Here is a 27144-nt window from a genome sequence, read left to right as displayed (position 1 = left end):
AGAGTCCTTCTGTCCCTCTCATCTCCGTGGTTTTAGTTGACTGAGAAAGAGTTTGCTATTGAGCTCAGGCTGGAACTTGTGGTTTTCCTACCTTGTCTCCCGGGTGACCGGATGCCAAGTGCACAGCGCTATTCCTGGGAGCATCCCTAACTGCCGTACAAGCTACCTCAGTGTTGTGAACTTGATCTTCACCTAAGAGAGGGAAGAGAATTAAAACAGGCCAATGCTTATTCTGAATAAAACTGGTTTAAAATAAAGAATTATTGAGACCCCTTGCTTCACCCTGATCCCTCAGGGCCAACCAGCAGACCTTTCTCATCTTGTGCAACATTCAACTTAAGGTCCACGGAAACAAAAGCCGGAGGACCCTGGAAATATCTTATATTTCACAAACCTGTCTGAAGCTACGTTTAGTAATTCTGGGCCAGTCCCTACAAGCTTGCTTCAGTGTGTTTGTCTCTACATTCCTGCCGTTTCATCTCTCCAGGGTAGCACGTAGGGGCTGGTGTCTGTCTTATAATGTTTATATTTTGTTGAGGACTGTTAATGGGCCCTTGGAAACTCTGGGCTAGAGTTTTTAAATCTTTTTTTTTTCTTGTAGTCATTCTTCTCAGACATCACTTTTAAAAAATCTGACCCCTTTCTCTATGGAAATTCAACCACAACATATTTGTGTACCTCTCAAGGCATCTTTTAGTTATAAAAAAAAAAAAAGTAAGGGGATTTTACCTTTTCACGAATCAATTCTGTGCCTTTGAGAGTGGCATTGCCCTTGTTGGTAAGAAGACAGAGACATGAAAATAGACACTCCTTGGCAATCTGAGTGCTGAACAGAAAGTTGTGGCTGTTCAAGGACGCCTCACAGAAGGGAAAGGTTCCTGGTTGACTTCTCCACAGGGAACACAGCCATCAGCATGGCCGTCAGCCCAAGGAAGGCTCGCACGGCTGCAGCTCTGACAAATGGTGTGGCAAAGTCTGACTAATTCCACATGTAAATCAATGCAAACTCAAGAAAACAACACTTAACCTCACCATCCACCTCAGCCAAATGATCACGTCTTCTGGGCCTGCTCTGGCTTGTCTGGTTTGTATTACAGGCCTAGCGCCCAGCAGAGGGCCTGACATTAAAAATCGGGCTTCCAAGTAGAATGGCGAGCGTTTCGTTTTCATTTTATATAACAAATAATTCTTACCCTAACCACATCCAATGTAGTACTTGGAATATACTCATGTTAAAAAAGTAATCAGTTACCGAAATTCAAAGGTAAAGAGAAGTGACATGTTTTTATTTGTTAGATCTGATAATCCTAAACCAACCCATCACTTTTGCATAAATAAACTAGTGAAAGACGTGTGTAGAGTGGTCGCTGGTACTCCCATCTGTAACTAAAATCCCGGACCTTGTGCTGCCTGGCCCAGGGGCGGAGAAGGAATGGAGTCTTTAGCTTGTGTTTTGTTCAGAGAGCTGGTGATGTAAGAGGGTGAGGACTGACACCCTAAAAATACTTCATCTGTGAGATACATGAAAAAATACACTTCCTCTGTGGGCAGCAGAAGGGAAGTGAGGGCAGTCAACCAGTTTCAGAGCTCAGCCTCGCCCCCTCAAGTGCCTTGTACCCTGAAAGCCACGGTGTCACGTCCCTCTCTCACATTTCTCCCCGTTATGGTCTCTCTGTGTTAGCTGGGTTTGGAAACCCTCAAGGATGTTGATGCTTATGTTCCTCAGGCACCATCTGTATTCTGAGGTGGGGGTCGGGTTAACTCAGACTAAAGAAACTGTTAACAGTGTATGCTGTGCAGATTCCATTCCACAACGTCCAGTACAAACCTGTCTTTATGGTGCAAATATAAAGAGCCACTGGAGTCCCCTCCTTCATCTTCTTCAGGCCCTACCCTGCCCCCCTCTTCACTCCTCCCTCTCTCCCCCTTCCCCTAGTTCTCAGAAAGGGGGAGCCCTCCTCCCCTACCTTCTGACCTCATCCTATCAAGTCTCATCTGCATCCTCTTCCTCTGTGGCTTGGCAAGGCTGCCTGGCCATGGGGAAGTGATCTGTGAGTGGGCAACAGAGCCCATGTCAGAGGCAGTCCCTACTCCTCATGTTATGGGACTCACACATGGAGACTGTGAGCAGGAGGGCTAGGTCCTCTCCATGCTTGGTCCTTGGTGGGTGCATCAGTCTCTGCAGATCTCCCTGAGCCCAGATTTGTTGGTTCTGCTGTTCCTCTTGTAGAGCTCCTGTCCCCTTCAGGTCCCTCTATCCCCCAACTCTTCCATAAGACTCCTAGCACTCTGCCCCAAAGTTTGGCTGTGAGCCTCAGCATCTGCTTCAATCCCCCACTGGGTGGAGTCTGTCAGAGGACCTCTATGGTAGGCTCCCATCCTGTTCCCTCTCTTCAAGCACTTCCGGTGTCTGATCTATTTGCTCTTCTGAGTGAACATTAAACATCCTCCCGAGGGCTGTCCCGAGGGCCCTCCTTGTTATTTAGCTTCTTTAGGTCTGTGTGTTGTAGTGTGGTTATCCTGTATTGTGTGGCTAATATCCACTTATAAGTGAGAATATAGCATGCGTGCCTTTCTAGGTCTGGGTTACCTCACTCAGGGTGATCTTTTCTAGTTCCATCCATTTGCCTGCAAATTTCAAGACTTCTTTGTTTTTAATGGCTGAGTAGTATTCCATTATGCAAATGTACCACAATTTCTTTATCCAGTGTTTAGTTGAGGGACATCTAGGTTGTTTCCAGATTCTGGCTATTACAAATAAGGCTGCTATGAACATAGTTGAGCAAATGTCCTTGTTGCGAGGTGAAGCATCTTTCAGGTATATGCCCAGGAGTGGTATAGCTGGGTCTTGAGGTAAAACTATTCCCAGTATTCTGAGAAAGCACCAGATTGATTTCCAAAGTGGTTGTACAAATTTGCACTTCTACCAGCAATGGAGGAGTATTCTTCTTTCTCTGCATCCTCACTAGCATGTGCTGTCACTTGAGTTTTTGATCTTAGCCATATTTGATAGGTGTAAGATGAAACCTCAGAGTCATTTTGATCTGCATTTCCCTGATGACTAAGGACATTGAGCATTTCTGTAGGTGTTTCTCAGTCATTCGATACTCTTCTGTTGAGAATTCTCTGTTGAGCTCTGTACCCCATTTTAAAATTGGATTATTTGGTTTGTTGGTGTTTAATTTCTTGAGTTCTTTATGTATTTTGGATATGAGCCCTTGTTGGATGTTGGTGAAGATATTTTCCCAGTCTGTAGGCTGTCATTTTGTTCTGTTGACAGTGTCATTTACCTTACGGACGCTTCTCAGTTTCATGAGATCCCATTTAGTAATTATTGATCTTAGAGCCTGAGCTATTGGCATTTTGTTCAGGAAGTTGTCTCTGTATCTTTCCTGTCCCCTTTCACTTCTACTTGAACTCATTTCATACTAAGATGAGCAAAGTGACTTCTGGTTCTAGAGCAAAGAGGTGATATTGGGGTTTTCAAACTTTTTAAACTTAACTTTCCCAGTTTGCACGTAGGTCCCGCAGCCTTAAAGGGCTATGGTTTGTGATCTTAGAGGAGGAAGCCAGGTTGTGATGGTTTTGCTCAAAGGGTGGTAGCTACTCCTACCAAAGAAGGACACACCTATGAATAGAAATGAGTAAGACACAGGAAGCTTATGAAGTCCTCCAAATATCTGTAGAGGTCTTGGCAAACATGGAGAAACGCAGCAAAGCTGGCCTCTAATCACCACTCAGGAATGGCGGCAAGTATCTCCAGGTGTGTGAAGCTGCTCAGCAAAGGTCAAGGGGAATTGGAGCCATTTTCCCAGGTGATCATGCTTTCAACAGTTGAAGCACACAGGCTCCGCCTCTCCCTGACACACAGTCTCTTCACTTTTGCAGGAACTGGTGACTGGGATAGTATTTGGGGGTTATAAGATTTGTTTTGTGCCCCCAAGACATCAAATAGGATCTAGCCCCACTCTGCTGACACTTCAGATGTCCCCTTGGATTAGCCACTCCAGAGTCCATGTTGCATTCATGTCCAAGGAAAAAACTAGAGGGACTACACTTAAATTCATATAGCATCCTCTTGGCTTAAGGGTGAAAATATCTAAGGAATTACTGAGAGACATTGAAGACTAACTAGAGTTACTTCAGATAGTCAATCAGGTCCTATCTATGTCCTATAGGAACTGTGTCTAATAAATCTATAGATTTCTTTTTAAAAAAGATTTATTTATTCATTATATATACAACATCCTGCTTGCATGTGGGCCTGCCGCCAGAAGAAGGTACCAGATCTCATTATAGATAGCTACGAGCCATTATGTGGTTGCTGGGAATTGAACTCAGGACCTTCGGAAGAGCAGCCAGTGCTTGTAACCTCTGAACCATCTCTCCAGCCCCCTAAATCTATGGGTTTCAAAGGAGCACAAGCATCAGGGTACTGGGAAGGAGCATGTTGGAAAGAACTGACTCTCACTAGAGTCTTTGAGCACAGGGTTCAGAAACATACACTCCAGTTTCATTTCAGGCAAAGGGTTGGGATGGATTTCCTAACTGGAATGAATGTGTGAGCACAAAGAAAATCCTCCCCAGGAGATGAGCAGCAGTGCAGATGCAAGCCCACATGAAGAAGGTACACTGCTGCTCTGTTTCCTCAGCATCAAGTGGGAGGCCTCTCACCAGGTGTGGAAAGCACGTCCATTAGAGAGGAAGTGAAATCAAAGAAGCTTTGAATACATTCAGTGAAGAAGAGAGTCACAAAGTAACTGGTTCTCACCAATCTCCATGTCCCTGCCCATCGTCATGATTAGCCATGTGCCGCTAAGTGCTCATCAACTGACTTGAAAGGGGTTGGAGTCACCTGGAACCAATGGGCACCCTGATGATGCTAGGCAAAGAATTTAGCTAGTTTTCCTTTGTGGATGAGTCTGTTTCTTTTGTGGTATTAGGAGACCCGGACTGCCCTTACAGCTTTAGCTCCATCCCTACCCGGAACACTTCTGATTTGAGATTCATCAAGAATTAGAAACCAGAAGTTTATGTTATTTTGGTTTAGGGTCTTAGTTTATTTGGAATTTAATGTGTTCAAAAATTTTAAAAGGATATTCAGTATTGGGGATTGTAATATTATATATTAATACTATATAATAATTATATTTATTAGACATAAATGTTAGGGGAGTAACCAACCACTTTTTGAGTGGGTTTAAGGTTGACTTCTTGAGATGGAAGCCATACCTTATACTGTTAATGAGTCCAAGAACCTGATACTATTATTCTTCTAGAGCATCATCATCATCACCATCACCACCACCACCACCACCATCATCATCATCATCATCATTATTCTAGCAATAAAATGTCTCCTAATGGCATATCACTATACCCTAGACTAGTGCATTGCTGAGTCCTCATCAGAGAAGCTTCTTCTGGTAGTAGACGGTGATTAACACAGAGGCCCGCAGGTGGGCAGCCTGCAGAGAGTGACAGTCTTTGAAGCACTTGGCCTTAAATGGCTTATCACTCCCCTCCCATAAGGCTTAGATCTATGAAGAGGAAAGACTGTAAGATGAATGGCACGGCTCACATTCCCTCCTTAGGCCTGGACAATTATCTTTAGGGACATACGGTTATGAACAATAACCTTTGGGGGTGACCTTTTACTTCCTTATACCCTCTTAAGTCTCCTTGCTTCCTTTGTTTCCTGACCAACCATTGGCTTAACAGCCTGGCGAGGAGATGGGGACCACTCCTTGAGACCTTTCTGGGATGGTTGGCCTATCATGTCCTCATCAGGCCCATCTTACAGTAAGAAGGTCACCAACCTTATCAATGGAAGTAGCATTTCTGCTAAGCAGCCACCTTCATTTATCTTAGGGGTTCACTGGGGCCCAACCCCCTCTAACCTCACAATTAGTTATACATTGGCCTTTATAAAGCCAAATAGGCCAAGTCATATCCTGCTAAAGCCAGGAATTACTTTGCTTTAAGAAACAAAGATATCAGAGATGTCTTGGGTACAAGTGGAAGCAGTATGGACCGGGACTGTGAACAATGGGGGTGCACAGGACAAGGGGGACTGGGCTACCTCTCCCCCTTCTAGACAGGAAGTGATCCTTTGCGCAGAGGACAGAGAGTGGGGAAGAGGATCAGGCCACACTCCACCAAACTCTCCCATTTCACTTTTGTTTATAGATGGGGACGCGATCATTCAAGATTTCTGCTGGCACCATGATCCTGCTGCTGCTGTGGTCTTTTCCAACTGTGGTCAGGAACAGGGGTGAACACAGTCTGAACCATGGTCCTGCTTCCCTGCGGGTGGGACTGATACCTTCAAGGGAGGCCACCCTGGGACTCTGCCCCATCTGTAAAGGCAATCACTGGAAGAATCAACGCCCCAAAAATCTGTTGAGACAGAGGCTTTCTTTTTGCCCCTCCCCCCCACCAATGATGGGTTCCATACAGGCTCTTGGGCCAACAGTGTATCTTGAGGCTCCCTGGACAGCAATGGCTGCAGGGGAGCACCAGATCAGTTTCCTTATCAGTACTGGTACTCGATTCTCAGCTGTTTACTTCTCCCCCAAATCCCAACAAACAACTATTGTGTGGAAATAGCTAGTCAGTCTCTTAAAAGATATTTTACTCAACCCCTTGCCTGCTCCTGGGGAGATCTCCATTTCTGTCACTTCTTCCTAACAGACCCCGAGACCCCAGAACTTCTTCTGGGAAGAGACCTCTTGGCTAGAACAAAGGCTAAACCCATCCTTTCCCCAGCACAGGATTGTTGTTTGCCCTTGGTGGAACTCCAGATTAAGCCTACAGTGTCTTTGTCACTGTTCGATTACTGGGAAGCGACACCATGTCCAAGGCAACTCTTATTAAAAGAGCATTTAATTGGGGGCTTGCCTATAGTTTCAGAAGTTTAATCCATTATCATTAGGGTGGCAAGCATGACGCTGGAGCAGTAGCTGAGAGTTATATCTTGACCCACAGACTGAAGGATAGAGAACTGGGCCTGGCCACATCTCCTAATCCTGTTCCTATTAAAGAGTTTTCCTCTCTGGTCACTAAGCATTCAATTATATGAGCCTATGGGGGTCTGTATTTATTCAACCACCATACAGTCACCTGGACACAACCCCAAACTATGCTGCCCTGATATGGATACCCTTCTCTTCTGTGGACACTCTGAGGGAGTAATATTCCAGGTCACAGCGTGTCTTTAGACTATCTTGGGAGGGACAGAGATAAGGAATCTCAAGGTAAGACCAATATCTGCAAATCCAATGTAACCTGTTAGGGGTCTGACTTAAACAAAGGGCCCAGGGTCTTGTGACTGTAATGGATCCAATGTATTTTAAACTTTCTTATTCATTAGACTTCGAAACAGCTAAGAACCTTCCTGGGAGTTACTGGACAGTGTAGGATTTGGATTCCTAGACATGCTGAACTGCTTAGGTCTCTTTATAAGGCCTGAGAAGAAAAGTCAAACCCAGGGACATTCAAACAGGGATGTGGACCCCTGAATCTCAACATGCTTTTCAAAAGTTAAAGAGAGCCAGGCTCCTGCTGTGGGACTGTGCACTCAGCCCAAATTTGATCTGTATGTGGCACAAAGAAAGGAGGTAGCTTTGAATGTGAGTACATAGTTTGTAGGCTCAGTTAAAAAAAAAAGTTATAGTATACACCACGACCTTGACAGACACTGCATTACTGTAAATAAGGGGGACAGGCAGCATATTGGCTCCCTGCGTTTTTGAGTATTTTTGTTTTGTGGAATAGAGGATAGAACAGGGGCACTGACCATGCTGACAAGCGCTCAACCTCAGGGCCAAAGTCCTAACCCCTCTGATACACTCTTAGAAGACTTTCTACTGTTTTTTTTTAAACCTAAAAAACACGAGTTTTGCATCTTTGAAAAATAAAAGAAGAATGAAAAAGGCAAAGATTGAACATAGGAAGCTAGCCTAATAACCACTAATAGCTGAATTTATACACAGATGAACAACTGAATCAACTTATAAAATAAACTGACAACGTCTTTTCCCCACATGTTGATTCCCTCTTACATGGTTGGAGGGTGGGTAGGTCTGTATAGATCTGTATTCACATATTCATAATGCTTAGTCCAAATGTTACACTAAGTTCAAAACTTAGAACTTGGTGAACCTTCCAAAGACTATTATAAACCTGAGAGGATTTATTTAGACTAGCCTAATACACACAAAATACGACACTAAAATTAAGTATAGCCACAGTAAATTTTTATGCTGCTGTGTTTTAATTCTAAACTGATGACAGTGACACAAAGTACACTGAAGTCGGGTATTTTAGGAGGAAACAGGGTATGCACACAGAGGAAGCGTGGCTCTATCTCCACAGCAGACCTGCAAAGTCATTGACCGTGGCTTTGGACACTCTAAGTCTCACTGTCCCTCTGCTCCAAGACCTCCGTTGCTTTCACTACACCATCTTCCTCTTGTGAATAAAGTTAGTGTGTGATCTGTCATGTCCCAACATGAATGGGCAGCAGCCAGACACTGCCGGGAAACCCTTCCAGCTTCTGGGTCTCAGTTGGCTTTTCCTGGGTGGTTTCTGCGGGACTTGCCACAACTGGGTAGATGAACAAACCGTCTCGTGAGGGGAAGCACGTGAGGGAAGGTGTACTGGCACCTAACCCCAGAGTCCTGGAGTCCACACGGGGCCTTAGGCTTTCTCGCAGTATTTCACAGTTGCTATTCACATAATTTTACATAGTGTCTTCGTAGTCCTCATCTGCCATGTTTATCTTCCTTGGCTTAGAATAGATTTCAAAGGACACCTGGGAGGACCAACGAAAAGAACAGAACATGTCTTCCACGGGGCTTTCCCTGAGTCAGCTTACATGCATTTTGTTATGGGCACACACAACACCTTAAGGAGCCTCTTGGAAGCCGCGGCCTTCCGCCAGCATTGTCCAAGGAGCCTGTTACTCCGGAGGTGCTCCTGCTGAGCAGCCCTCTGAGCACATATCAGAATGAATAAACTAAGCTGAGTGCTCTCGGGGCTCCGAGGACTTGAGTTCTGCTCTGAGACCAATGGCAAAGCACCCGCGAGACTTGTGGGAACAAAGTTGGAATGCCTGCATGCAGCATCATGGGTACCTTCTAGAATTTTTAAAAAAAATTGTGCATGTGTGTGTGTGTCTATATGTGAGTATGTGCACATGAGTGTGGGTGCCCATGGGGAGCAGAAGGCGCCACTGGATTCCCTGAAGCTGGAGACGCAGGTGGTGTGTTGGGAACTGAATTCTGGTCCTCTGTAAGAGCTGTGAGGCTCTTAGCTGTTGACATCTTTCCAGCTCCCATCTTGGATGCCTCAAATCATCCAGGAGGTATAAGTTAGGAATTTTTCACATATGAACCATTATCTCGGCTTTGTTCAGTATTAATTTATTTCACTCCATATTGCTAACTACATAGCACTAGCAGATGGCTGTACAGTTCGACAGTATTTTAGGATAAAGATTGCCAAGTAAATAGAATGTTTAAAATAAGGAGAAGCCACGACTGAGCCACACATCGGCACATTGCTCAAGGAAATGCACCCGTGAGCCTCCAAACACCCTCATGCGGGATTAGTCACTGTAACAGTTAAATACTTTCTGTCTCTACTGTGCTGGCGGATAAGGACCGGACCATGACATGTTTTCCTCCTCCTAAGGAGCTATACTGTGCAGGGTATTAGCGCAGTCTCCAGAGGGCAGAGAGAGAGAGAGAGAGAGAGAGAGAGAGAGAGAGAGAGAGAGAGAGAGGGAGGGAGGGAGGGAGGGAGGGAGGGAGAGAGCAGAGGGAACCGTGAAAAACCTTGCTTACCTCATTTGCCCCATGTGTCCTCCAGTGCTGAGCTGCGGGGGGGACGAATAAGACTGTGAGATTCCACTCGTATTTAGTCTTTCACAACCTCCCATTAGGTTGTGTTTCTTCTCCTGCCTGCTTCCCATACACTGCTCTCCAGCAGGATTTCCTGTCTCCCTCCCTATCACATGAGCCCTTTGCCACCTCTCTCCTCGTCAGGGCCTGCTGTGTGTGTAGGATGGGACAACAGTAGTGTAGGACCACGGGAACAACGGGACAGGCCGTCCTAGCAACAGCCTTGGGCTCTGCTTGACACAGATTCCTGAACAACGGCCCGTTTTCAAGTAACTACTATCGGCTCTAAGGACAAACACTGTCGTATCGCCCCGCAGAGTTAGTGACTGTCCTCTTGGTTGTGAGACAGACAAAAGCCAGATTCATCGCCTCCATGCCTTACCCGCTGCTGGTTCCAGCTCCTGCTCCGTATGGTACACCAGGGAGTACACTTCATCGCCGCGTGCGACATTCACTGAAACAAGAAAGGAGATGTCGTGACGCAGCCTTCCTTTCCTCGTTCCTTCGCTTACCCAAAGCCCACCTCCTAGCAGAATCGACTTCCGGCAAGCAGACAACACCCTGTAAGAGCCTCCCTTGCGGCTTGTTGTGCCCTATTGACTCCGGTCACGGGGCAGCCTCACCGTTCTCATACACCGGCTGCGGCTGCTCTGCGTCAGGTGAGTTGAGGTAGTTGGATTCTTGGAGCACAGGCCTAGGAGGGCTCCTGCAAACACAAAACACATGTCACCCCGAATGTCGCAGGCGTGGCTGTCCGAGATTGTAAGATGTGAAAAAAAGGGTCCTGTACAGAACTCTAAGTCATGGGAAAATAACAGCTAATAGGTACAGCTCTGTGGCACAAGCCAAAGCCTCACTTGTGGGTGGAACAGGGCTCCGCAGTGTTGCCTCAGAGCGCATGCTCCACAAAGACAGGGCGTCTTGCTCACTTATTCTTTACGGCATCGACCGCACACATGTAACCGTGTTACCACGTAGGGACTTTGATCCTTTTCATTTTTCTCTGCCAGTTAAAGAATTCGAGGGCAGGAAGAATCCCCGAGTGCAACAGATAACAGCAGAGAAATTGTGAACACAACAGACAGCAGAAGACAAGCAGCTGTTGAAGAGAGGCTTTTTACTAGGGGTGAAGACACACACACACACACACACACACACACACACACACACACACACAGCAGCACACAGAGGAAGACCCTTGGCAAAGCGGGGGTGGGGGGTCTTCTCCTCCTCCTTCCTCTTCCTTTTCCTCCTCTTCTTCCTCTCCTCTTCCCTCCTCCTCCCTCCTCCTCCCTCTTCCTCCTCCTCCTTCTTCTTCATTGTTGTTTTAAGTCCTCCTCCCCTAATTTGGAGTTGATCAGTTGAAGAAAGACTGAATAGCTGAGTGGCTCACAACTGTTGTGTCAATGTGTCTGGATAAGATCTTGAATTTGCGAGCTGAGGAGATAGCTCAACAGCTAAGAGCATTGACTGTTCTTCCAAACGACCTGGGTTCAATTCCCAGCACCCACATGATGGCTCACAACCACCTGTAACCCCAGTCCAAGAGGATCCTACACTCACATACATGCTACACACACACACACACACACACACACACACACACACATATATATATATTTTTAAAAGAAAGATCTCGAACTTGTTGAGCCAGTCTATCAACAGGAGCCTATTGGAAGGAGGAAAAAAAAAACCCACAAGGCCTTTGTTTTAAGCTGCCAGGCTTTTGTCTGAGGAAGAAGACGGCCATCTTGGAAGCTCATCATTTTTATTACCTAGTCATGAACCTTCTCCTCACCTGTCTGTCTATCAGGGAGTCTAATTCCTAGTCCCCGAGAACAGTGCAGGATACTGAGTAAAGAAACAGTGATCCATCTCAGTTAATGATGGAGAGCTGGCCAAAATAAGCAACTTGGGGAAGGAGCAAAAGAAAATGACCGTGCACATGCTGCACCACCAGGGCCTGGGGACGGGTGTTCGCTGTTGCTGTGCAAGACACCCAGACTGAATATGGAACTTTCAAGTGTTTTAGAAATGTTTTCCTTCTTTAAGCTTCTCACAAATTCCACCAATAATGTTTTTCAGTGTGTTCATTGTTTTGTGTCTTGCATTTCAGAGACACACAAGCATATTCAACGTACCTGTCTTAAAAATACTTTTAGAGTCTCAGGGTCTTTCCATTGATTCAAATCTCTCCGCTGTAAGCAAGCTGGCTGCACGAATAAACCAGTGGCCAGACCAAAAGAAATCAAAGGAAGACAACCGCGGAGGCATCGGAAGGAAGCGATAGAGGACATGGCGAAGCGGTTTAAAGTAACTAGTAAGAGAGAAATATCAAGTTAATGCCCAAAGCTGCCAGTGGGAGAGCTCAGGAGAGAGGTCTGGGTGTGTAAAACAGGGAAGTAGCTCACGAAGAGGACACCAAGGTTTTAAAAGGAAGTTTTCACAGTACCATAAGGCACTGGCTCAGGAGAAGGGAGGCAGCCAACAGTCTTACCCAGCTCTGATGCCTAGGAACCCCAACAACAACCAGCGTGGCCCGATAACCCTAGGGGTGCAACGGTGGCCAGTAGTGCTCAGGGCTAGTGACGTCACCAATCTCAGAGGAGAACGTACAACCACCACTTCACTAAACGAGCATCATGTCTAACTACATTTTAAATATTTGTCCTTATACCCAAAGGTAGGTGTGGTCCTCACCCAAGGAAACGTCTCTGCACCAGATGGAGACCATTACAGAAAACCACAACCAATTCAAATGTGGAGTTGTGAAGTCTCTTTCCAGTGTATATATTGACAAAACACTCCTGCACCAAAGGCTCAAGGAGCATTGCAGAAGAGGAGGTGGAAAGAGTGTAGGAGCCAGAAGGCCAGAAAGTTTGCTGTGAGGCCGGGTCTCCCAGTAATGTCTGTAGCTACATCCATAAAGTCTCACCAACACGGCTGTCTAAACAAAGATGACAAAACCAGACAGACTAAAGTGGGCAGGGGAAAAAAGACTGTACACAATCTCCAGGCATTGGAAAGGGTGCTGAGAGTGGGAGAGATAATCTTTGTCAGGGAAAAGCACACCAATTGGTTACCCAATACAAATGCTCAGGGCTGGAAACAAGCATACAGGTAATATACAGCCCGAGACAGATTGTATTTAGGTTCAGAAATATATACATGTGCCTATATGTACATAAGAGCAATCAATAGGAAGAAAGGGGCCATGAACTTGAAAAAGCAGGGAGGGGTATATGGAAAAATGATGTAATGATACTATAACCACAAATAAATAGGTAAATATTTTTTAGAGGTAAGTTTTCGGCATCACCGGCACATGAGAGAAAGCAGGGCCCTCACCTGAGTGGATCATCCGATCGTCTTCCTGCAAGGCAGAGCAATAAGAGCATGGATTAGTGCAGCCCTTCTCCCACTGTCCTCCTGCTTCGGTGGGGCTCAGTTTAGATGTCACTATGTCCCCAGGGCATATGTGGTAGACTCTTCTGGGGTCTTCATGTCACAAGGAAGGTGAATCGAGTCCGGAAGAGTTAAGTCATCTCCCCAAAGCTGGTAAATACCAGAAACAGGATTTGGGACCTTCTGCCTGTTACATGCCTTGCTTTGAATTTTTCAACCACCCTGATGAATCTTATCCTGAGCAGTATCCTCAGCCCCCAAGCTAGATGCTGGCATGGCTAAATTGAAGATAGTAAGATGTGCCCAAAGGTGTTGGAGAAGCTTGGGATTCAAATGAGAGTCTCCCACTTGCTCAGTGGAGAATAGGTGTGGAAATTATGGGTTGGGATAAACTGGGAAGGTAAGTAACTTAAAAGTCAAAACGGAGAACAATTGTTACCTGTGTTACCAGGTGAGTCCTCCAGGGGGAGGAAAATAATGTTTCATCCTCAAAGTGAGAAAGATCCAGGAACATGAGTTGTATTTCAGGGAGTAGGAAAAAGCATGTGACGGCACCCTTGTAGGACTGCTGGCACTAGCGTCAACACTGGGCCTGGGGAGGGTGAGCAGCTTAGTGTTTCTCTGTAGCTGCTGACTGGGCGTTTTAAAAAACGTTACATTTTATATATAGGCTAAGTCACAGAAGAAAAAGGCATCAGCTGGTGAAATGAGAGATAAACAATTTTCCTAAAAATGGTCCTTTAACAAGCTGTGAATGTTTGTGAAAAGGAAGCAGAGGCAAGGTAACTAGGGCGTGCACTTCACTCTGCAGGATGCACGCCACAAATGCAGTCTGTTTCAGGGAGGAAATGTCATAGTAGTGAAATATGAATATATTCAGTTACTAACCCATTTTTCTCCTGAGCCAGTAGCAAAATATTAGGGCCACGGTGCTGAGGCCAAGACAGCCAAGACTGCCGAGCAGCCAGTCAGTGACTCCTGCGACGAGAGGACTGTTTCCGTTCTCGTTCTCCCCGAGCACTGAGGAGAGACCTGCGCCTAAGGAAGGGAGGGTCTAGGTTTGGAGACACAGACATCTTGTGGGTGGATTGTGTTCAAGGTTTGCTCCTCATGGGGTGGGGAGGCATCCTTATTTATCTAGAGAACCTCTGGTTCTCACGGTGATCAAAGAAGATAGGCACTTAAACTCAATTCTCTATACTGCTTGTGTACAGTACCCTTGACTGCATCGTGTACAAAGCCCCGCCCCCGACAAAACACCATGGGGAACACTGAAGCTCTCCCAGCATGCTGGAGGGAAGAGACACTGACCTTGGGAGTCCCCAAACCTGACAAATACCTGTTACATTGAGCATCATCACTTCACTGCGCTGGGCACCCTGGCCGTTGCTGGCCTCACAGGAGAAGTTTCCAGAATGTGCGATGGTGAGGGAGAAGTTGAAGGATGCTCCTCCTCCTGAGAGCACTGAACTGTTCCCCAGAACCACATTCTCATGATAAAACTGGTAGAAGATTGGGGGAGAGCCTCGCAGGGCCTCACAGTGAAGCTCCACCAGGCCCCCCAGCACAGCCTGGGTTCCATAGTTGCCAAAGGTAAGAACAGGACGAGACACTGGAACTGATCAATGATGGAAAATTAGAGAAAGGTGCGGTGATGGCCAACAGACCTATGACTGCTTGCCTGTCCTCAACCACACTGACCTCCCTAATGGCAGCTCAGGGGAGTGCGGGGCATCTAGTCTAGGTGAGACACACTGGCTGAGATGTGGTGTTTGTGTTACTTACCTCTGACAGTGACGCCCACCAGCTCACTGAGAACAGGGCCATAGCCGTTGTCAGCTGCACAGTAATACTGCTCAGTGTCACTTGCCTTCGCTCCAGTGATCTCAAACTCTGCTGTTAGTGAACGCTGTATCTTTGTTCCCAGCTTTAAACCCAGGGCCCCTCTGTACCAGATGTAAGTTATCTTTCCAGTGCCCTTAGCAACGGAGCAAATGAGGACCAGCTTGTTACCCTCCATCACCCATCCGCCCGCGGGCCACATCTTCAAGCTCACATCAGAGACCGGGATTCCTGTGGGAACACAAATAGCAAGGGAGATTCTGAGTGCCAGGGATCTTTTTGGAGCGAAGGAGTAAGTGTGGCGGTCCCAAAAGCAAAGGCTGCTGGGAAAGTGAGTGACTTTTATAGCTTAAATTGGGGCTGGTGTTCTGTTGGATTGGAGTCATCTTAGGTTTGGTTGGGAGTCCCAGGGTAGGAAAAGCACTACACCCCAACATGTACCACTACTCTAGGAGTATGTGATAACAAAGCTTCTACTACCCTGTAATGATTTCAAGTCCAAGTTATAAATCAAACTGCTGGGCTACAATATGCCTTCGAACTCTTACTTGCTGGGTGTGTTTGGCAAAATGACTTAACTTCTCTTAGGTCCAATTTCCATTTGTAAATGTGTAACTATCATTACCTCCTCCAGGATTAGAAGTCACTCACACCACACATGATAGAGTAGAGTCTGCTATATGTGAGCTGTTCAAGGTTTTTACAGCACTGGGGTAGGTTGGTTTTGTTTTTTTTTGTTTTTTTGTTTTTTTACTAAATGTGGAAGTGTTTGCAAGGTTGAGACTATTCAACCCTTTGCAGATCCTAGGCCTTTGCTTGTGATCATCAGCTCTGACACAGGTCACACACATGGTCCAGTGTAGGCTCAAATTTCTTAGCAAATATATTTTATTACAAACTTATTAACCAAGAGTACCTCACTTATAACCTGACTAACCTAAACAATAAGAAAAGAAGATTAAAGAATACAATAAGGAAACAGTAAGGATATCAGTTCCAAGGAACGATTTTCCTGGCATAATAAGCAGGATTTCTTCTGCTGGAATCTGGAGCAACCAAAACCTGGAACCTCAATAGGAGCCGGAGCCCCGAAGCCTTCCCTCAAGCGGTTCTCTCAAGGAGTGTCTCGAAGTGGAGCGATGAACAGCCAAAACTATCCCGAGTCTCCAAAGGCCCCGCCTCTTGTTTTTGCCTCACATTTATACCTCCTTTCAGAATTTGTTCAAGGATGTTTTTCAGCTGGTTAATAACCAATCTCCCCCTACACGGTGGTTCGACATCTAAGGGGATAAACATCACCTGCTCTCTCACAAGTCTTTTTCTCATCCCCCACTTGTGATCTAAACAAACAAACAAACAAACAAACCATGTTTATCTCTCCTTCAGTCCAGGATAACAAGACACACTTTTTCTGTTGTAGCCTCTCCTACAAACCCTTCTCCAGCAGCCTACTCTACACACATCTTCAACAAAGCCTTCTCCTGGTGATTCATCAGGGTAGCAGGCAGCTGTCTACCTCCTGAGGGGCGTGGGAGATGGCCACTCTCTTCTACCAAGCTCTGACTCTGGGAGGGCGAGCTCCTCAGACACTCACTCTGCACGTGTATGTTGGTTGGCAGGCTCCACCTGCTGCCTTGTTGAGTTGTCCTGCACCAATATGACTCTGGGTCTTCCTTCCATATGGCAGGAATCTGAAGCTTTGGGGAGCTGCTGCAGCCTGACCCCAGATCCTTGGCATTATCGGAGAAGCAGAATTTAACAGAGGACGCCTGTTCATGGAGCCGGGTCTTGCAGGTCAGGGTCACTGATTGTCCCTCTACAGGATGGGAAGGCCTGGCTTCTAGCACAGGGAGGAGAGACAGCACTAGAGAAAAGACATAAACACAAACTCCAGGGCAGTATTCATGATTAGACATCTGTTGTGTTCTCAGCCAGGAGGACAGACATCTCCCACCACCTCCCTTAAAGCCACAAGGTTCCCTTTGCTGTGAACCTGTCCTGCTCCCTCTGGTACATCCTAACCCTACGCCGTGGCATCAGCTTCCAGAAAGCAGTCTTTACCTGTAGCTTAGATCTCAATATCATTTTTTTTTAAGTTTCTGGTTTAATTTTTGAATCTCTGCCAGTGCAGGTATATTAAAGACTGTCACTTGAGGTTGTGGTAAACTGTTTCCTTCTCTCTCCTTTCCCCTCCCTCTCTCCCTCTCTTCATCCTTCTCCTGTTGTTGCCTTTGTCATAGTCATCATCCCGCCCTCCTCCTGTTAGTACCAGGAATCAAACAGTGGAGTAACATATACGCGTGGCAAACGCTCTACTATTGCGCTAAACTTCAGCCCCTTTCTTTTACCTTTGTTGTAAGCCATGTTGGTCAGGACAAAGGTCTCTCTTTCCCTGACATCCCAGACCCACATCATTTCTTTTAAAAGTACAACAGGGGACCTGGAGGAAGCAGGGGGTATGAAAGCAACACAAAGGGGTTCTGTTCTCTATCACCCCTTCTCTGAGCCTCCTGTGGCAGCTCTTACTGGAGGCGAGGGAACGCACTTGCTGGAAATGCCATGAACCCATCACCCACACAGTCCAGAGCCCTTGATTCAGAACTTCTACACAAACCTCTGTAGATGAAATGAAAGTCTAACACTTGCCTTAAGTTGTAGGGATACATGCTTTGGTGCTTTAGGGGGTCTTTTCTGAATGTGTAAAGATAATTGGGTTCTTTCCTCATCTTCCTCATAGTCCCATCAGCCCATGACATGCCACAGTCTCATTGGGAATTTTCTCAACCCTGAGAGCCTCTCATTTTGAGAGGCTTTAATAGTTTCCCCCAAATAAGGTATGTCTCTCTTTACCAGATAAAAATACCAAGTCCTCTGGGTCCCTGGTGGTTCCTAGTTCAGTGTCTATAACCTCAGACCCTTCCTACAAGAAGCCTTTTCGTAGAATCCTTTTAGGCATCAGTTACACCTACAGCTAGCAGCTGCCCAAGTGTGGAATACCCTGCATCTTCTCTCTCTGGAGGTCTGTGGTCCCCAGAGGACTGATAACCTCACAGCATTGGACACTGAACAGAGGAGGGAAGGTAGCAGGCACCCACAGCCCTCTCCTTTGACTGGGCCAGTGGAACAAAGAGCAAGAACTCAGACACAGCTCACTGCGAGAGTCTGGAGTTCCGTCTTGTAGATCACAGCTCACTTCAGGTGACTCTGAGGCATCAGAGATACCCTCAAAACATGTAAAACAGCTATTTCCTCGCCCGTGATGTGGGTTTGTATTCCTGTTTAGGCTCTGATTGAGCACCTGGGCTTAGCGGTAAAGGGGAAGCCAGACATGGGGCACACACATGACCCAAACATGGAAAAGCAGAAGACCAGATGCTTCTCATCCCACTGATCACGTGGCTCTCCGATCCTGGGTTTCTGAGTGGACCAGATGATCTTTTTAAACCTTGGGGTTAACAGTTTGTGTGCAGAAGATCAGGTCATAGGTGGTAAATTTGCATATGCTTTATAGTGAAAAATTCCTTGTGGCAAGAAAACCAATTAAATTTGCATATGAGAGAGAGAGAGAGAGAGAGAGAGAGAGAGAGAGAGAGAGAGAGAGAAATAGCTATAACTACAGAGTGGAGATAAAAATAGCAGGAGGTGGTGGCAGCCCTGTTGGGTTTTGCACATAGCTGGGGACTAACTGCAGTGCTGTGCTCTGTGGCTTTTCTCAGCCATTGGCAGTGGGTCCCCAGCTGCAGAGCACAGTCAGACCTGGAGCTTGAGAAGGAGAAGAGACCTTTGCAAACGTGAATCTTTGATGCTCTCCACCATCTTGGTGTGACTGTATTTCTCTCCTAGTGCTGAGGTGGCTCCAGAAAGGCTCACCATGCTGGGCGGACACAGGTCACAGCCTGGACCCAGAAGAGTCTCTGATGTTTGTTTCTGGGACAGGCGAGGCTGCTCAGTCATCCACAGGCCTCATGTGCTGATTGGGTATGACATGGTACCCCTAGTCTGCAAGGAAGACTGGGAAGTACAACTCACCGGCAGGTTCACAGGGTAGAGCTGGAAAAGAAACCAGCACAGGCTATAACAGATTGGTTAGTTATACACACGAGTGCACGCACGCACGCGCACACACACACACACACAGAGGCACGCACAGACACACATGCACAGTTAAACTCTGAAGGGCTCTCCCAAAAGTGCCCTGCACACAACTCCCTCTTCTTCCCCTTCCTCCGCCATCTTCTGCTCCTCCCTCCTTGAATTCCTTTCTTCTTCTCTATGCCCTTTTTATGATTCTAAGGTAATTTTCAGTAACTTTTGCCTCTGTGAAGAAGAAGAGCCCTGTTCTTAACTGCCTGCCAGTTTGCTCCTCTCTCCTTGACCCTGTTCCTTCCTCCTCTCAAAAAAATCCAAAGTGTCATCTCTGGACTCTGTCCTAGGTGCAACAACACTCGAATAAGAAGAAGAAAGGTCTCATTCTTGAGACACGGGGCCCTATGGGCTGCCAGCTTCCCACAGCAGAGGTTTGGGGTCTGAGAAGAGTTAGAGCACTTCAAATATTCTCTCCTAACCCAGAGGCTTGACCATATTATTGGTCAAGTAGGAGATATTCCGGGGGAAATGCGGGCTTTGTCACTAGATAGAGGAGATGCTGACATTCGAGTGTCCTCTCGCAAGCCACAAGGCCGTGCAAAGTATGCTCCCCTGCTATAGCTTCTTTCTCTATACAGTTGAGCTAGTGACAGGACCTGCCTTTCTGTGTTTGTGGACACAAGTGAGTGCCCATAGAGTGCTGAGAATAGCGCCTAGGATTTCTTGAAGATCTAATCAAGATTTTCCCATACTTATCCATTGTTTTTATTATGCTTAGTTTGAAATGCCTACTCCGTTAGAAGCATATTAGAATAATTGCTTCTTCAGGTAGTAGCAAGGGATCAGAGAGAGAGCTAGCAGAAACATCATGTTTATGTGTTCATTCATAAATAAATACTTTCGAATACTTGGCTGTCAAGTACAGTGAGAGACAAGTCCCACAGCTAAAGCTTTACAGAGCACTGCAGAAGAGAAGGCAGAAAGACTGCAAAAGCAGAGGACTAGAAAGTTTGCTGTGAAATTGTGTGTCCAAGAATAGCAGGGACCTATGACACCTCAACAGTATGGCTGCTAAAAATAGACCTAAACAATAATAATATCAATACACATGCTAATGCGCAAGGGGGAAGTCTCATGGGGCACACCCCTAGACCAAGAATTATGGACACACACACACACACACACACAAAAATCACCGCTGTGTGTGTGTGTGTGTCCTTTTCTAGGCATGAGATCTCTAATTGTTTGTCCAATATGAAGTGATCAGCCCTGAAAATGTATACACACAAGCCACATTAAATTGACTCAACAGGTTGTAGTTATATATTTATGTACATATTATGGAACAACAATAATAAAAAAAGATATTCAGTGTGTGAGGGAGTGAGGCGGACATGAGAGGGGTTAGAGGAAGCCGAGGAATGGGGAAGTGACACAATTCTAGTTTAATTTTAAAATCTTTGATAAAAATAGAATATTATTTCAGAGAATAGTGATCAAATGAAAAGTAAAGCAGAGAAACCAGTTGAAGCTTCAGATAGTCTGGGCACTTGGGGCTCTCCTGGAATAGAGCAGCAACCATGAGGAGAGGGCATTAGAGGGAGAGGGGGAAAGCAGGGGAGGAGAATGGGGGTGAGGAGAGGGAGAGAGGGATAGAGCGAGGAAAGAAGGGAAAGAGAAAGAGATAGTAAAAGCGAGAGTGCTATTAAATGTTATTTCTAAGTTTTGGGCCAAAGCAGCCAGAATAATGGTGATGACATTTATTGAGACAGAAAGGCTGTGAGGAAAATTGGGTACGTTTGGTGGAGTGGTGACAGACGTAGAAACCAAGAAAGGTGTTTAGGATGCCTGGGAGACACCTGAGTAGCCCCTGGGTACATAAGAAGTATTTAAAGATTAAGTCCAAGCTGGTGAGATTAGCTCAAGTTTAGACTTAATGTGGCACATTAAATGACGGAGGTGTTTAACTTTAGAAAAGAAACTACCGGTGAAGTCAGAGCTGTCAACATCCTGAGGACAGATTCGATCCAGCAAAGGAACTAAGAGTGGCAGGTGTGAAGCAGAAGGGAAACAAAGAACAGGGCATTCTGGTCATCAAGCTAAGAGTGTCCCTCAGAAGGATGAGCCTTTGTGCTTGTCCCTGAGAGGCCAAAGAAGCAGGAAGTGGAAATGGCCTTTGGGTGAGGGATCGAGAAAGTTGTGGATGAAGTAAGCAAGGATCATTTCAAAGGAGTGGAGGAGACAAAAGGTGATTAAAGTGACTACATCACACACACACACACACACACACACACACACACACACACACACACACCACACAAGAGACCTGAAACAATCAAACATTTGCCCAGGTTACGAATTTGCACAGGACATGACTGAGAGCACGAAGGAGTCTTTAATACGGTAGAAATGTTCTCTGCTTTGGTTGACATCTGGGAAAAAATCTCAAGAGCTTAAAGAAGGTGAGTCTCAGTGCAACTAAAAATTAAGTTAAGAAAGAAAGAAAGAAAGAAAGAAAGAAAGAACTGGGGAAGTGAAACGAAGCAAAGTCACTGAGAGCAGAGTGGAGGGAGAAAGAGAAATGGCGCATGAGTGAGAGAAAAGATATCCAGGCATCCCTGTGCATTGATGGGAAGAAGCTGGAAGAGAGAAACATTCCAGTGGAGGAGAAGATTTTAAGGCAGGAGAAGGGTCCTAAAAGAATAAGTGGAGACTCCTATCTTTGAGACAAGGTCTATTCACAGTGCATGAGGAAGACAAGTAGTTTGTTGGTAGACATGGCAGTAGAAATATAGAGAATGTCTTCTTGCTGTTTGTACTTTTAAAATAAAGTATTAATCAAAGTTATAAAATGGACCCCAAAGGGAGACATAGAGACAGAGAGACAGAGATGGCAGGAACATCCCCAAGCATTGCAGGGCAGAAACTTAGTTCTAGAATTCTCTACACTGTTTTAAGAAGTGAGATTCCCAGATCCCAGACCCCATTCTAAGTTGTCCAACTCACCCCAGACCACCAGCAGGAGCCAAGGTAGCATGAGGGCCAGGCTGGGGATGGTCACTTGGAGGTGCCTCTCACCAGAAGAGGAAAAAAAAAACAGCAAAAGCAAAAGCAAACCCTCCCGAAGGAGTCAACAGATGACAGCACTTGTGAAGTTTGAGGAAGTCAGCATCGGATGTTAGCCTTCATTCAGCACGAGTTTACAAAAATAGAAGTCTAAAGGTTAATCTCCATTTCCCCCTCCGTGAAAGCTGAAAACATGGAAGATTCTTCTTCGTGTGGCTTGGTTCACTTTCCCGACTCGGGCTTTGTGTGCATCGGGACATGAGGGCTCTTGGGGGTTTTCCAGAAGGTGGTTCTGGCTTTGACACGTCTCACTGAGTTTCAGTCCTGTTTGATTTCACACAGCTTCTCGTCATTGTTGGTAAGGATGTCTACTTAAGTGTCCGACCAAATGCACGTACATACACTCTCACATGCAGTCTCTGTCTCTGTCTGTCTGATTCAGGGATTCAGGGATTCACAAGTTATGTTCACTATCTGCAATTGTTTTATATTATGATTTATATAGGGTCCATCTATTCATATAGCTATTGCTCCCATATTTAAAGTTTCAGTGTCCCACTAAATGAACATGAAGCTCTTTTTTGAAAAAAAAAAAAGTCATAGGAAGTTATAAACTGGAATATATATAATATAATATAATATAATATATAATATAATATATAATATAAACTGTGTTTGGAATAAAACACAGGGACTGTGTGTGTATGCAGCAATGAACCTCTGTGCACTGGTATTTATGCGACACCCTTCCTCCCTTATATAAGTCAGGGGCTCTGCAGTTCCTCCCATCAATTTTTTTAGCATTTGTGTTACCATCTCTTTGTTATCTGAGCTCATATGTGATTCTCATTATGGATCAAAGGGAGATAAACTATTTTATTTTTTTTAACATTTCTTGAATCTTTTATCATCTTAGATTAAGAATAGCCAGGCAATCCACAAAGGCTGAGTTGTTAGGGAAGACTGAGAAGTCCAAGTTTGGGTATCAACTTCACAGAGAAGGATTAGAGTAACAGTGGATACACTCAACTTTAGGAGAAAGAGACTGGCATTGCCAACTGTTGGGGTGATGTCCCCCCACATTGAGAAGGTGTGTTCCTTTATTTTCAGTTGTGAGTTCTGTGCCAGGCAGAGAGCTAAGTGCTGGCAGGATCTTGACATTGTCACATCTACGGCTCACCACCAGTTTTCTAGATGTAAATGCTTGTTCTTCCTCACCTGCCCAAAGGCGATTGTCTCGCTTTTGATTGGTTCAAAGTGGAATGTGGCTTGGAGCTGGGGCAGGAAGTATGGGGGTGGGACTTCCTGGCAGGCACAGCTGCAGACAGAGATGGAAGGGAGACAGTTGAAGTAGGAAGAGGCAGGGAGAGATACGTGGAGAAGTCAGGTTAACTTTAGAGAGCTAGCCGACAGACTGCCTCAGCATAAGACCAACAGCTTTAAACTATACAGAAGTCTCTGTGTCTTCAACCACAAGTGGGATCCTTCAAAAGCCCTGCAGTAGGCAATCCAGCCTTTAGGCTTGGAACTTTTTCAAACCTACTTTATTTGGGAACAGGAGAAGTACACATTTTAAAACTCAGTTCCTTAGAGCGATTGTAGTCAGGATTTCAGCAGACCCGTTAAACAGCAAACCAGCAATTCAGCAAAGGTGCCTGCATCTGCAGTAGTGGGAATCCAGAGCGGCAGCAGGAACCCGGAACTTCGAAGGCTTCTCTGGAGCTGTTCTCTCTAGGAGCGTTTCGAAGTGGAGCAGCGAACAGCCAAATGATAAGAAGCAATGCTGAAATAAAAAAGCCAAGCCTCTTGTTTTGGGCCTATATATTTATGTATATATGTGTATACACACACACACACACACACACACACACACACACACACACACACACACAAACACACATATGATCCTCCCAGAGTCGGTACTAGGATGTTTATCAGTTGGCAAAGACCATGCCCCCATAAGAGACAGTTCCTTTTCTAGTGGACACATACCACATGTTCTCTCAAAAGTCTGTTTCCAACAAACAAACACCACATGCCTTCACACAAGTCTGTTTTCACATCCCACACTTGGGATCAGAACAAAAACATGTTTACATCCACTACACCTGCCGAATGTCCAGGGAAATCTCTGGACATCAGACAGTTGTGTTGGCAACGGTGATTATGAGTTGGGAAACCACTATGAAGATCTCTGCCAAACTTAAACTTCCAGAACAACACAAAAGCCACTACGCCTTGAGAGGCAGATGTCAGAGGTCCAGGGGTAAGGGGCTTTCCCAAGTTTCACATCTCTTTTCCTGTGTGTCCTTCTCCAGTGCCCTTTGATTTCTTGAGATTAAAGTATCTTTCTACATTGCTTCATAGATTTAAAGGCTTTTTAAATAAATTCTTTCCACTAGAGTACAATGAGCATAAGCTAGAACAAATTCATCATAAGCGAAAGGAAAACTATTAGTCCAGGACCCACAAGACCAAGTTCTCAGCACAAAGGAGATTTACTTGTCCCAAAGACACAGAGGGCAGGGAATAGGAGACAGAGACAGGAGACAGAGAACAGGGGAGAAGGGGAAAGGGAGCAAGGTAGCGGGTGTTTGTCCTAGAGGGGCAAAGGACTGCCTATGGGTAGAGAGAAGACAGACGTGGCCCATAGGCAGATGGCAGTTTATAAACGCAAAATGGAAATCCCCGTGTTAGGATGAGGTGCTTAATTTTGATTGGACAGGACAAGTAGGTGAAACAAAGTGGGGTTTTGATTGCTGGACTTCAATACTTTGATAGCTGGACCCTGGTGGCCAGTGTCAGGAGGAGGAAGTGGCCAAATAAGGGAATAGACCTTGGGGGTTTGCTTTAGGGATGCAATCCAGTGGTATTTAGCAAAGCAGAGGAAATAGGGGAGGAGATACACATAATATATACTCACTTATAATTGAACACTAGTCCAACAGGGATGTCCCGGAAAGTCTTCACTTGGCAGGAGATTGGAATAGATACTCAGACTTCCTATTGGGACTCCAGGTGAGAGAGGTAAGGGAGAATGGGGAAATAGAAGGAGCCAGAGGGTCCTAGAAACCTACAAGAAGACCATTAAGGCTGTTGGATCTGGACTCAGGGTGGGGGGGGATCTGCTCAAACTACTGGACCAACCAAGGACCATGCATGCAGTAAACCTAGAACCCCTATTCAGATCTAGCCAATGGACAGCACATTCTCCACAGTGGTGTGGAGAGCGGGGACTGACTCCGACATGAACTCTGGTGCCCCCTATTTGACCACTTTCCCTTTGGTGGGGAGACCTGGTGGCACTCAGAGGAAGAGTATGCAGGCTACCAGGATGAGACCTGATAGGCTGTGATCGTATGGTGGGGGAGGAGGTCCCCTTCTGCCACAGACCTAAGAGAGGGGAATAAGGTGAAAGAGGAAGGGGAGAATGGGAAGACACAAGTGAAGGGATAACAATTGAAATGTAATCTGAATAAATTACTTAAATAAAAAAAAAAAGAAAAAGAAAAGAAAAGAAACAGGGAGAAGGGCAGGGCCTGCCAGAGCCATGTTTTGCCATTCTAGGCTGGCCACAGTCCCTTCAATAAGTATACAGCATAATGATTTTTGACAAAGATAAACTGATATAAATACAACCATAGTAATTGTTCTAGAATATTTGTATCATCTCAACAATGTGTGTGTGTGTGTGTGTGTGTGTGTGTGTGTGTGTGTGTGTGTTACTAAACACGGAGTCGCAATCTACACCCTGGGATCACAGTCTGAAACCTGCGGGCATGGTCTATACACTGTGAGTGAGAGTTCCTGGAAAGACGCCATGTCTTCAAAGGCTGATTGACTGACTAGAACTTCAGCGATGTGGAGAAGGTGGAATGTTGCAAGCCTGGGCCCAAATTATCATGGTCTCTTTATCCGCTCGGTAAACACCTAGCGCTCTCCTCTCTACATGAATTAGCCTCATTGTCACTGTTCTACAAATCCTTTGGGAATGTACAAACAGACCCCTAGTTTTCTCAGAACCTCATGGAACTATCAAAAATTGACCACAGATTTGGACATGAAGTAGGTTTCAACAGACATAAGAAAATTGAAATGATACCCTGCATCTGATCACCATGAGTTAAGGCTGGATAGCAACAACATAGCCTACAGAAAGCTTACAAACTCATGGAAATGGAACAGCTCACTACTGAATGAAACACAGATCAAGACAGAAATCAAGAAAGAAAGTAAAAATTTTGGAATTGAATGAAAGAGACAACACAACATACCCAAACCTATTGAAGAAAATGAAGGCAGTTCTAAGAGGCAAGTTCACAGCACTAAATGCCTACATTAAAAAAACAGACAAACAAACAAACAAATAAGGAGATCTCATATTAGTAACTTAATACCATATCTAAATGCTCTAGAAAAAAAAAAAAGAAGAAATAACATTCCTTAAATAATGACAAAATAGAAGAAATAATCAAACTCAGGGCTGAAGCCAGTACAATAGAAACAACAAACAATAACAACAATAACAACAACAACAATTAAGGTCTTTAAAAACAACAAAAATAAAGTTCTTTTAAAAAAATCAGCAAGATTGATAAACCCTTAGCCATATTAATTAACAGGCAAGGAGAGAAGATCCAAATAAATAAAATTAAAGATGAAAATATATATATTTGATAACAGACACCAATGGAATCCAGATAATCATGAGGCTATACTTTAAAAATCTATATTCTACCAAACTGAAAACCTAAAAAAAAAAGAATGAATTCCTTGATATAAACAACCAAGGAAAGTGAAATCAAGATCAGCTAAATAACTTAAACAGATTTATTACCCT

General features: G+C 45.2%; 1 protein-coding gene and 1 long non-coding RNA gene across 4 annotated transcripts in view; one reads left to right on the top strand and one right to left on the bottom strand.

Moving 5' to 3' along the window:
- The window catches only part of LOC311589771, a 265612-nt gene that overhangs the window by 217174 nt on the left and 21294 nt on the right, over positions 1–27144 (top strand). The gene's annotated exons all lie outside the window — the stretch shown is intronic.
- LOC311589766 (Fc receptor-like protein 1) lies at positions 8254–22530 on the bottom strand. Of its 3 annotated transcripts, XM_084768422.1 has the most exons (11): positions 22245–22530; positions 19182–19202; positions 16747–17016; positions 15096–15383; positions 14650–14928; positions 14199–14348; positions 13254–13278; positions 10529–10611; positions 10288–10359; positions 9849–9880; positions 8254–8815 (listed from the first exon to the last, which is right to left on the bottom strand). In XM_084768422.1, exons 1-11 carry the CDS (start codon positions 22273–22275, stop codon positions 8744–8746), a joined length of 1323 nt encoding a protein of 440 aa, XP_084624548.1. In that variant the 5' UTR covers positions 22276–22530; the 3' UTR covers positions 8254–8743. The 3 variants fall into 3 exon arrangements, with proteins under 3 accessions (XP_084624548.1, XP_084624549.1, XP_084624550.1); XM_084768423.1 differs by having other exon boundaries at positions 14199–14288; positions 16747–19202; XM_084768424.1 differs by lacking the exons at positions 13254–13278; positions 14199–14348 and having other exon boundaries at positions 10529–10608; positions 14622–14928; positions 16747–19202.

This window comes from Acomys minous, assembly GCF_964271855.1.
Source record: "Acomys minous genome assembly, chromosome: 19".
NCBI lineage: Eukaryota > Metazoa > Chordata > Mammalia > Rodentia > Muridae > Acomys > Acomys minous.
The sequence above is the reverse complement of the archived record's forward strand: the minus strand, read 5'-3'. Positions and strand labels throughout refer to the sequence as shown.

Bases quoted from the DNA above. Each gene is read 5' to 3' on its own strand.
- LOC311589766 (XM_084768422.1), bottom strand. From the start codon at position 22,275: ATGCTACCTTGGCTCCTGCTGGTGGTCTGGG. The intron at 17,017-19,181 runs GTGAGTTGTACT...TCTTTTCTCTAG, and splicing joins TCTACCCTGTGAACCTGCCG to TGCTGTCTCTCCTCCCTGTG. The intron at 9,881-10,287 runs GTAAGGCATGGA...TCCCCCCCGCAG, and splicing joins GGAGCTGGAACCAGCAGCGG to CTCAGCACTGGAGGACACAT.